At 36.5% G+C, this 10,717-nt stretch overlaps 2 protein-coding genes across 7 annotated transcripts; one reads left to right on the forward strand and one right to left on the reverse strand.

Annotated features, from left to right (window-relative positions):
• Positions 1-1,602: 1,602 nt before the first annotated feature.
• LOC111313927 (CMP-sialic acid transporter 1-like) lies at positions 1,603-5,496 on the reverse strand. 6 transcript variants are annotated; one of them, XR_016332493.1, is made up of 10 exons: positions 5,318-5,494; positions 5,081-5,164; positions 4,779-4,993; positions 4,606-4,684; positions 3,956-4,125; positions 3,578-3,764; positions 3,196-3,273; positions 2,689-2,852; positions 2,543-2,602; positions 1,944-2,170 (listed from the first exon to the last, which is right to left on the reverse strand). XR_016332493.1 is itself a non-coding variant. In XM_022914809.2 (9 exons), the coding sequence occupies exons 1-8, from the start codon at positions 5,372-5,374 to the stop codon at positions 2,709-2,711; spliced, it is 1,014 nt and encodes a 337-aa protein (XP_022770544.2). In that variant the 5' UTR covers positions 5,375-5,494; the 3' UTR covers positions 1,603-2,170; positions 2,689-2,708. The 6 variants fall into 6 exon arrangements, 4 of the variants coding, with proteins under 4 accessions (XP_022770544.2, XP_089608492.1, XP_089608491.1 ...); XR_002693075.2 differs by lacking the exon at positions 1,944-2,170 and adding an exon at positions 2,301-2,437; XM_022914809.2 differs by lacking the exon at positions 2,543-2,602 and having other exon boundaries at positions 1,603-2,170.
• Positions 5,497-6,053: 557 nt separating this feature from the next.
• On the forward strand, positions 6,054-9,259 carry LOC111313928 (uncharacterized). The gene is made up of 3 exons (XM_022914811.2): positions 6,054-6,368; positions 6,474-8,396; positions 8,986-9,259. The coding sequence occupies exons 2-3, from the start codon at positions 6,500-6,502 to the stop codon at positions 9,147-9,149; spliced, it is 2,061 nt and encodes a 686-aa protein (XP_022770546.1). The 5' UTR covers positions 6,054-6,368; positions 6,474-6,499; the 3' UTR covers positions 9,150-9,259.
• The last annotated feature ends 1,458 nt before the right edge of the window (positions 9,260-10,717 follow it).

Here is a 10,717-nt window from a genome sequence, read left to right on the forward strand (position 1 = left end):
TTGGATGAAAAATGATGTATGAGTCATGATTAGGAGCGCATTTGCAATTTTTATTTTATTATAATCAATCTTTTTGCATATCACCTTGTGAAAATGATGGCTTTGGCTTGACTTGTAAGTTCAAGGTGTCTTTCTTTCTTTTCCTTTTTTCACTCTTTTGCAGGGTAATATTTCAGTTTTTTACCGAACAACCCAAACCATCATTCACTCAAAAATGAATTAAGAACTTCTGGAAACTTTGGCCAACGTCAGAAGACAAAGGCTTTTTTTTATTAAAACATAAAAACTAAGATCTTTTTTTTGTTAAACGATTAACAACATTAACAGTAGTATTAACTAAAATACATAGCCCTAATCAACAATTTTTTTCAGAGTAGAAGATGATAATAACACCACCATTGGCATCGTTGTACGCAATTGATATTTCCTACCAGTTTTGATCATTGTCCAAATACTTTGTTTTAGGTAAGTAATCACGAAGAACCCAGATCAAACTGGAAGGAACTAACAAAAGCATACCAAGAAAAGATCAATAAGAAGTCTGGCGAGCCCACAGAAAAGCTCCCATGGCAAACTTTCTCTTTTGCTCAACATCTCCGGAAATGGGTAGTCCATACTCTTTAAGCAAACAATCAAGCTTCCACTCTGGCATGGCCTCGTAGTCAGCTTTGTTGTACCTTGGGTAGTGCAGTGGCATCTGGAAGTGGCCGCACCAGTTCCTAGCCTGCTGACCGTTTGGCCCGCTGCCTAGGGTTTGAGATGCCCTGGCTACTGATTCCATGCTCATCTCTGCACCCCTCCAACCTTGTGGTTCTTCGATGGTTTGGCTTAGTAAAACAACTTGGTAATGGCCTTTTTGTAGAGGATTTAATGTGTGTGCGCGAGTGAGAGAGAGAGAGAGAGAGAGAGAGAGATAACGTGGGAAAATGTATTGGAGCAAGCATTGTTGAGGGTGATGCGATATTTAAAATTGACGTAACCGAGAAAACAAAGCTCATCTGATTTGCAGGTTAATGATAAGAATGATTTTTAAATTATTATAAAATATTTAATATGATATTTAATTTTTTAAAAAAATTAATATAATATTTAAAAAATTATTAATTCGTTACATATTATTATTAAAAATTAATTATATTAAAAATAAATATTATATTAATTATAAATTTATAAATTAAATATCATATTAAAAAATTTTTAATTTAATATTATATTAAATATTTTATCATAATTTAAAAATCATTTATGAAATCGACTCTTTTTTAAATGCTTTACATCATTTATAAATTTCAAAATAATAAATTGGTTTTTTCCCATAAGTTCAGCTCTAATAATAACAATAATAAATTGGTTTTTCCCCGAAGTCCAGCTCTTTGCCAGGCATGCCGGCCTGTAGTTAAGTAGGGTCATCGATATCCATGGTTCTGGCGCCGTCGGAGCGTCAAAAGCTTTAACCATTGGCAGCAACGCAGCATCCTTACACTCATCAATTACCTTCAAAAACACTCGGTATCAGTGGCTTCTAAACTCTTAATAAAGCTAACTTAAAATCGAGTTAGCAAATTCTTCCAAAAAAAAAAATCGAGTATGCAATTAAACCACTTTTGAGAAGAAATCGCGAATATTCCAGAATTAGATGATTACGGGGTCGATAATGATAATCATTGTACACCAGTAGCTGCTTAGATATTTTCTTTGTTGAATGTCGCTAATATGCCGCATTAATGAAATTTTTGGGGTTCTTTCCTTTCTTCTAGAAGTTCTGAGAAAAGCAAATCAAAAGCTTGTCAAAGTTGAACCCTTCAGCAAGGCACTGGTTCCCCGGTTCAAGCTAACCAAAACTTTTTCTAACCCTGTTGGCTCGGCGAAATGTTACCCCTCTTAAATCGCACAAACCACATACTTGACTAGACTGTGAAAAATGCATCCAACCCACAGAAAAGTCCGACTAAAGATTGTTGGATTCAATAATTTAGTTCCCAATTACCCATGGCTATTCAATTTCAATGCAACCTTCAAGTAATTATCCTCATGTTCTTCTATACCACACATTGACTCTATTATAAACATGCATTGCAAGCATTTGCCCCACCAACCGAACAGCATTCAATATCCACCTGCTTGAAACAATTCATTGTGGCGGCCACCAGCCACTGCATTGTTAACAGCGCTGCAGCAAAAATAACTGGTTATAAACAAAAGTTCGTAAACAGAAAAATATCAACCACATATGGTGGTTTGATTTGTACCATAGCTACCAGTAGCTACAAGCAAAACCAAAACAACATAAGGCCAGTGACTGAGTCAACGTATTGTTGCTTTGAGTACTGTTTGTCTTCATTAATCCATTGCAATAATGCATAATTCTGTTCATAGTCAACTTTATTTTCAATCTCTTCCACATTAAATGTCAATGTCTTGTCATGCAAGTCATGGCCTACCCCATAAAACAAAGAGAATTAATCTAATCTTCATCTGAATGAGTTTTTCTAAAAATTCAAATGAGCAAATGGCCAGCTCCATGTCATGTCCACCAACTGACCTTGTTAGCAGTAATATCTTTCGTGTAATATGTTCAGCTGTAAGCATCTTTACCAAATACCTAATCGATGAATTTCACTTGGTAAGAGATGAACTGTTAATAAATTTAATTTCCTTTAACTGGATAAGTACAAAAGAATTACATACTTCAGAAAATATACTGATCTTCATGAATCTGTTTTATGATCAACTGGAACATTGACAAGACTCTCGGGATCTGATCTAACTGTTGGAGGCAAGTCTACAAGCATACTTGGACGGGCAAAGTACATATGTAGTGACATCATGCAAACAATGATTCCCAAGAAAAGCTGCAAAAATGCCAAGTAAAGTAAAATAAGTGATCCAAACAATCGCTAAACAAATTTGGCAGCATAACTGCTGGAGGATCTCTGGACAAGTTTCTGTAGGTTTCAAGAACTATATTCACATAAAATGATTAAAATAGAAAGGATAACCCACAAATCACCCGAAAAGTGATAAAATATTCTGGACTATATGTGTGTGAGCATTTTTCAATAAACATGAAACTGAAAGCCCAATAGAACATGCATTTAATCTAACATCGAGGCTGGAACAGTATATTACAATAACATACTTAGATACCAAATTAAGGGCTGGATATCTAGTTCAGACCACAGCACGGAAGCCTACCTGAAGTGTTGGCTTGAAACTGAAGAGGAACACAGATAGAACCATTGTCAATAGCATGGCCATCGATGTGGAATACACCTAAACAAATAAGTAAAAACAAATAGTTGTTCAAGTCCAAAATTTCAAATAATCATAGAGCAGTTAAGAAACTTTAAAAGCATAAAACGTATCAAGGAGAAATCTCCAGGTTCAAATATACAACAACAACAACACACTTAGCCTTATATTCCATATTCTAGGGTCCACTGTATGAAAAACCAAATAAAAGAATCAAATTAGGATCTCCAGGTTCAAATATATAAAAAAAAAAAAATCTATGATGAAATGAGATTCAGCCTGTGCACAGACAACCAAACACAAACAGAATAGTTAAAGAAGATACCTTCACTATATTGTCAGCATATTTCATTAACCATGAAACCAGAAGCCCAGTAGAACCTAGATTTAACACAACCATCCAGGTTGTAACACTGTATCCATTAAACAGACGCTGCCACCAAGGTCCCTTCTCAAATCCACCTCTAAAATCATCCAATACAAGCCGTGCCATATTGAAGATTGCACCAAATCTGCAAGAGGAATGTCAAATCAGAATAAAACTAATGATCTGAACTTTGAAATATATTAATACACGTTGATTGGAGACCATATAAGATTAAAGAAAAAAATAGGTAAAAAATGACATTTTATATTTCGTAGTAATATATTCCTCAAAATAATGTGGTTGCAAAAAAAAAGAAAAAAGAAAAAAGAAACCTACGTGTACAACTGTACATTCTGCCAGTATAAGCAGTCATTGTTCTTCTTCATCAAGAACTCCGTATAAACACCAGCCAATGCTGAAAGACAAGCAGACAAAATTCCTAACATGTATCCTTGAATTGGTGCTGAGAAGAGGGAGTCACATGAAGCCTCTCCACATCCTTTGACCTTAACAAAAATAAGACAGGAGGATAATTTGAATTGTAAAAGTAATGTTTATAATTCACTAAATTATTAAGAGAATAGAATTAGCACGAAAAGGAAACAAGAAGCTTTAAAATTTTCTTGGAGATAGACTGCTACAAGAGCAAATGTTATTGGTCCTAATGAGATACAACAGCTTCCTATAAAGAGATGGTGCAACTTCAGCTAAGCTATTCCTATAAAGAAACATCATTTCCTGATTTCAACTTCCCACACGGAATTCAAGTTTTGACATACCAACACACATTGTACTCGTTTCTTTAGACTAATTTTCAAAAAGTCGAAACAGATTGCTCAGGCATGAAAATATAACTAGCTTTCTAGTACACTAATTGCTGAGGACACCTTAACCTTAAGCACCCAAAAATTTTTCTAGTATTACAAGTCAATGTAGCACAAATCTCAGTACCAAACGTATTTGGTTCAGTTTGACATCTGGAGTACCTGACTCGTGGTTGTTCCAACAGCCAATAGAATGATGCCCATCCATTGTAGATTAGAAAGCTTCTTCTTAAGAAACAACCTAAATCATAAAAGAACATTATCTACTCATTCATGAGAACAATATCAACATCGAACGCTGTTACCTACATAAAAAGCAAGTCTGAGAGTAGCACCTGAATAAAATTCCAGTAGTGACAATCTTCAAATTTCCCATTATCTGATACGTGGACGTATCCACATACATGAGAGTAGCAAATTGGACATTATTATGGATCAAGTAAATGATAGAAGGAATGGGGAACAATCGAACGGTCTTCCAATCCGTTGTCATTTTCGGAGGAGGCGATTTCTTACACTCTCTCCATAGAAAAACACTTGACACAATAAGCTGTGACAAAAAAAAAAACTGATAAAACATTAACAATCCATTTTAGATCTGAAATCAAGAAAGTTCAGATGAAATTTGAAAAATTACCTTAAAAACCTCAGCAAGGAAAGGAACGGTGGCGTAATCATATTTATATTTGCCATTGCTTTGTGACAGAGTAGTCAATATCCCCTGCCAAACATTCCAATGAATTTAGATCTAATCGTTATTTGACGTAAATTAGGGTTTAGGGCTCGAGGGAGGAGAGGTAGGGAATTTTTTGGGAGTGCGAAAAGCAAAATGAAAAGGGGAATTAGGGATTATGGTGAAAGAAAAAAAACTGACCTGAGAACTGGTGAGGACGGTGAGGAGAGAAGCTACCGAGTACCACTTCATTTTCATTTCTTCCAATCCACGGAATGAAGCAGAAGCATTGTCATCTAGTTCAAGATTGCGACGAGCATAGAGACAGGTGCGTCCACCGTTCGATCACTAAGCGGCTGATAAAAGTGAGGCGTCGTCGCATTTGTGCCGCACCGTTTTTGGATCTTTTTATTTTTTAAAACGCAGCGTTTGCATCACAGATCGACGTCTTGGTTGGGCCGACCGGCGATCACAACTCTGACTTTTTTTACTTTTCTTGGGTTGGGCCAATAAAATGCCCCCATCGGCCCTCTTCGTGTGGCAGAATTCAATTTGTTTTTTTTTAATAAAAAATTCTTAACAATTGTTCGCAAAATTCATGAAAAAATTTACTAATTATTTTTATTTTTAATGTTGGATGCTCGAAATTATACATCTTTTTATTTATAGGACATTTTTTCATAAAAATTTTATAATAACGTTATTTTTCCAGCATCATGACATTCTTTGGTCACACGACACCTTTAAATTGCACCATGACAATGCAGTTTCACCATCGAAATTCGCGGGAACACCATGCCATTTTCACCCAAGCTGACAAGTGTGTGGTCATTGTCAGTCCGTCGTAAAACAGCTTTGCCTACAATCACACACCACCTCCGTGCAAAACAAAACCTAGTACTACTAAATTTAATTCGTTTTTCTTTTTCTGTTCTTTGACATCCGTTACGTTGGCATGTTGGTTCATTGATTCTTACATGGTTTGCAAAGAAACAATCTTTTTTTGGTTTTGGAATTTGAGTTCTCTGCTGAATTTCTGTCTGGGAGGATAGAGGGCGGAAACTAGCGGTTATGATGAGTTTTGCTACTGGTTATGGGATCTGGGGTCATTGCCAATTCTAAAGAAAGCATGAATGCTCTTGTTTTCTTTTGGAATTAAGGAAAAACCTACATCTTATCCGGGAAAGCGAAGCTTGGGTTTATTTCACTTTCCATGATCTGAGAGGAAGCCGTTTTGGCCTGTTTTTCTATGGTAAACAATATCATGTCTAATCTCAAATCTGTTTTTGTTTTGTTCTTTTTTTTACTTCTTATTTATCATGAACATGATTGTTAACATATAAGTTATAACATTTAGATAAAGCCTCCTGGTTTTAGACCAAAATGGAACAATTTCGGCAGATCGGGGAGGTGCTGGGAAGTTTGAAGGCTTTGATGGTATTTCGTGACAACATCCAAATCAACCAGAGGCAATGCATTTTGTTACACGATATGTTTAGTTTTGCATACAAATCGATAGCGGAGGAAATGAGAGAGAACCTGAAATTTGAAGAAAGGAACATGAAATGGAAAGTTCTTGAAATGCCCTTAAGAGAGCTTCATAGGGTTTTCAAAGAAGCGGAAGCCTACATCAGGCAGAGCTTGGAGCCCAAAGACTGGTGGGCTAAAGCCATAACTCTCTATCAGAATTCCGATTGCGTTGAGTTGCATATCAATAACTTGTTTTCCTGCATTCCGGTTGTCATTGAAGCAATCGAAACTGCAGCAGAATTATCTGGTTGGGAACTAGATGAAATGCAAAAGAAAAGACGGGTGTACTCAAATAAGTACCATAATGAATGGATGGATCCTCAACTTTTCCAGTGGAAATTTGCAAAGCAGTACCTTGTTACTCAAGATTTTTGCAACAGGGTTGAAACTGTTCGGAAAGAAGATAGATGGATCCTTCTAAATAAAATCCAGGAAAAGAAAAACTCAAGTTCGAGAAAGGAGGAGCGCAAACTTGCAGAGTTGCTTTTGAGAAACTTGGATGGTTCAGAGTCTTTGACTGGGAAGTTTTTACCGAGTTCAATCCTACTGCGTTCCAAGGACTATCAGGTTAGACGGCGACTTGGAAATGGGAGTCAATATAAGGAGGTCTACTGGTTAGGTGAAAGCTTTGTTTTGAGACACTTTTTTGGAGATGTAGAAGCAGTAGCTCCAGACATTTCTTCTTTATTGTCTCTTTCCCACCCAAATATACTGCATTTCCTTTGTGGATTTACTGATGATGAAAAGAAGGAATGTCTTTTGGTTATGGAACTAATGAATAAAAGCCTCTGCAAGTATATAAAAGAGATTTGTGGCCCAAGAAAACGAATACCATTTTCTCTTCTGGTTGCTGTTGATCTAATGCTTCAGATAGCAAGAGGAATGGAATATCTCCACTCAAATAAAATCTGCCATGGTGATTTAAATCCTTCCAATATTCATGTTAAGTCAAGAGGAACGTCTACAGAAGGGTACATGCAAGCAAAGGTTTCAGGATTTGGGTTATCTTCCATAGTTAATTTAGCACAAAAGAGCACACCCAACCAGAATGAAACCCAGCCGTTCATCTGGCATGCTCCAGAGGTTCTAGAAGAGCAAGAACTGCCAGGAAGTAAAGGGAATTCAAAGTACACAGAAAAAGCTGATGTGTACAGCTTTGGAATGATTTGCTTTCAGCTTCTAACAGGAAAAGTCCCATTTGAAGACAGCCATCTTCAAGGGGACAAAATGAGCCGAAACATTAGGGCAGGGGAGAGGCCACTATTTCCTTTCCAGTCAACAAAATCTGTAACAAACCTGACCAAGAGGTGCTGGCATGCTGATCCAAATCTACGGCCTAGCTTCCCATCAATCTGCAGAATTCTTCGGTATGTAAAGCGGTTCCTTCTACTGAACCCTGATTACAACAGCCAGTCAGAATTACCAATGCCAATGGTGGATTACTGTGACATTGATTCAAGGCTTCAACGGAGATTCCCCACATGGGAGGCTTCTAAACCATTACCCACATCAGAAATCCCTTTTCAGATGTTTGTTTATAGAGTACTGGAAAAACAGAAAATGGGTGCTACTCCCAAAGACACATCAGAATCAGGAAGTGATAGAACTTCAGTTAGTGGCGATGAAAACGTGACTGCTGATGACTCATTGTCATCAGTAACCGAGAGAAGGTCCTTGCCTTCACCTGAACCAATGCCCAGGAAACTTTCAACATTGAAGAAATCTCCGGATCTTAGAGCAAAACGTCCAGGTAATGTACCACATTCTCAATCATTTTGTTTACGTGTTTTTCCTCGTGAAATAATAAAGCACAACACCAAAGTATTGTTTCACGTCAAAATTGTGACATTGCAATTATATTTGCAATCATTCATTGCCAACTAAATTTATAATCCTTGAGTTCAAATCCTACATCTTTTTTTTTTCTTTAGCAAGAATGGAAACCAGGGACATGATTTGCTAGCTAATGAATGTATTTGACTATGCTTCAACTTATGTTACGTTAAGCTGTATAGACTTATTCAAGAGATCAACCTTCTCATTCAATATTTTTGTCTCTATCTGAGTATCTCTCCATGCATATGAATAGTTTTTCTGTTCCTATGCTAATGAAAAGTTTTGGTAGCACCAACTCAAGAACCATCAAAATACGCAAGCACTAAAATCCTAAATTTGAAAGACTCATCTACTTGCCTTCCATTAAATCATATACAAAAGGAAAAGTATCCCTATCATCTTATCCCTAAGTCATATTCTTAGTTTTAAATATTTATATTTAAAGGGATAACAAAAATATTTGCTCCATTATGCTCACCCTAACAACCTGTCTTATTTTCTAGTGACACCGAAAGGAAGATCATCAAGACCTCCTCCAATGACTCATTATGGGCGCAGTTTAAGAATGAAATCAGAAAGCCAGCTACTTCTAACAAGTCCTAGATTACTGAGAGCAGCATCTGGTCATGCCTCGGATTCTGAGCTCCCCTATTCTTCAACAAGTTGATTGCTTGAACACATAAAGAAAGCTATTGATCTAGTTTTCAGTGGTGAACATAAATAATAACAAACGCACATATGGCCTCTAGCTGAAGATGGAACAGAGACAAAGATAGGATTCATACAGCCAATCCTAAAGAGTAGGTGCTCAGACTTTATCGAGGTATCATGTTAAGGCAGGAACATGATAGCCCTCACTGGCTGACTACTTGCTTCTGTACATATATATATATATATATTTAGCATTTGTGGTGAACAGTCATAGTCTGTAATTTATGAAGACAAGACATTTTTTGCTACAACTTTAGCAGAAAAAATTTATCGACACAGAAGATGCTCAACAGAAAGAATAAAAATTATTTAAGCCAGTTCAGCAAGCAGATCAATTTTATTTCATACCTTTATCGTATCTCTTAGATAAATTGCAGAATGTGATATGCAATGTCATAAATTATACTTAATCAATCAATGACGTATCCAGGACATTCTCCTAGGGAGTCCACTTATTGCAGTGGTGTCTGCTGGATGTTGATTAGCTGTGAGCTTTGGTTGGGTATTGGATAGTGACAATGAGTGAAGTATAAAAGAATTAAAAATATATGTTAAAGGGGGCTGTCAAGGGGAAATTTTTGGGATTTTTAGAAAAAAATTTCCTTAAATTTTTTTATTTTTCAATTTTAAGTGTCATGAACACCCTACCATCCTACCATACCATTTGCATCGGCCACTGCAATCGATCATCTATCTATTTGGTTTGTATTGTTTATTCCTGTTTCCATGCAGCAGAGGCTTGATTAATTTCATCCATAAGCTGAAAGAACCATATCAGTAAAATAATCAAATCCTAATACTGCCATTAAATACATGAGAACAGGTGTTCAATTTATGACCAAGGGCCGGTGCAATAATACTATAGAACGCAGATAGGAACATAAAAATTACGTCAGAAAGGATTTCCAATTTGTAATGGTAGGAGGGTCCCTCACCTTCACAGAAAACATACACGCTACATCTCAATCAGAAATGTTATTTATCTATTTATTGGCAACAACGAGAAACTTTATTGAATTGATCAGAAAGGAATAAATTTTCTTTATTAAAAAAAAAAAGTACTCGTGAAAATACCTTGCCAAAAAGTGTTCTACATAAGAAATTAAGATTTAAAAGTACCTGGATTTGGAAAAAAAAGACTCATTGAAGGTCTGTTTCTGCAATTTCATTAACTCCAATGGCGCTGTTCTTTGCAAGCAGCCGACCCTGTCGGACAAACTGGACAGGAACATGGGAACGAGTAGTTCATAACGAGTTACGTAGGTTGTCGGCCCATAGTTGGCGGCTAGCACCTGCAAAGCAGAGGACTATGGGGTTGGGCCTAAAATTTCGGCCATCTTTGGGCCAATTAGATTTCATTTCTTCCCCTATGATTAGTCGAAAAACTGTTTTAACAGTAAGGAAAATTTATGCCAAAGCCTCTTAACCAACCCCTGACTAATTTGAGGGGTTAAAATCTGGTTCTCTACCTTCATTTGGTGCATCAGAGATGTTAAAATAGCTGAATTTGGCTCCACAGATTAT

Source organism: Durio zibethinus, chromosome 23 (assembly GCF_047325235.1).
Source record: "Durio zibethinus cultivar Kanyao isolate XHJ-2024 chromosome 23, ASM4732523v1, whole genome shotgun sequence".
In the NCBI taxonomy this organism is placed as follows: domain Eukaryota; kingdom Viridiplantae; phylum Streptophyta; class Magnoliopsida; order Malvales; family Malvaceae; genus Durio; species Durio zibethinus.

Bases quoted from the DNA above. Each gene is read 5' to 3' on its own strand.
- LOC111313927 (XM_022914809.2), bottom strand. From the start codon at position 5,374: ATGAAAATGAAGTGGTACTCGGTAGCTTCTCTCCTCACCGTCCTCACC. The intron at 4,994-5,080 runs GTAATTTTTCAA...TTTTTGTCACAG, and splicing joins TCCTTGCTGAGGTTTTTAAG to CTTATTGTGTCAAGTGTTTT. The intron at 4,685-4,778 runs GTGCTACTCTCA...TTTATGATTTAG, and splicing joins ACTACTGGAATTTTATTCAG to GTTGTTTCTTAAGAAGAAGC.
- LOC111313928 (XM_022914811.2), top strand. From the start codon at position 6,500: ATGGAACAATTTCGGCAGATCGGGGAGGTGCTGGGAAGTTTGAAGGCT. The intron at 8,397-8,985 runs GTAATGTACCAC...CTTATTTTCTAG, and splicing joins TCTTAGAGCAAAACGTCCAG to TGACACCGAAAGGAAGATCA.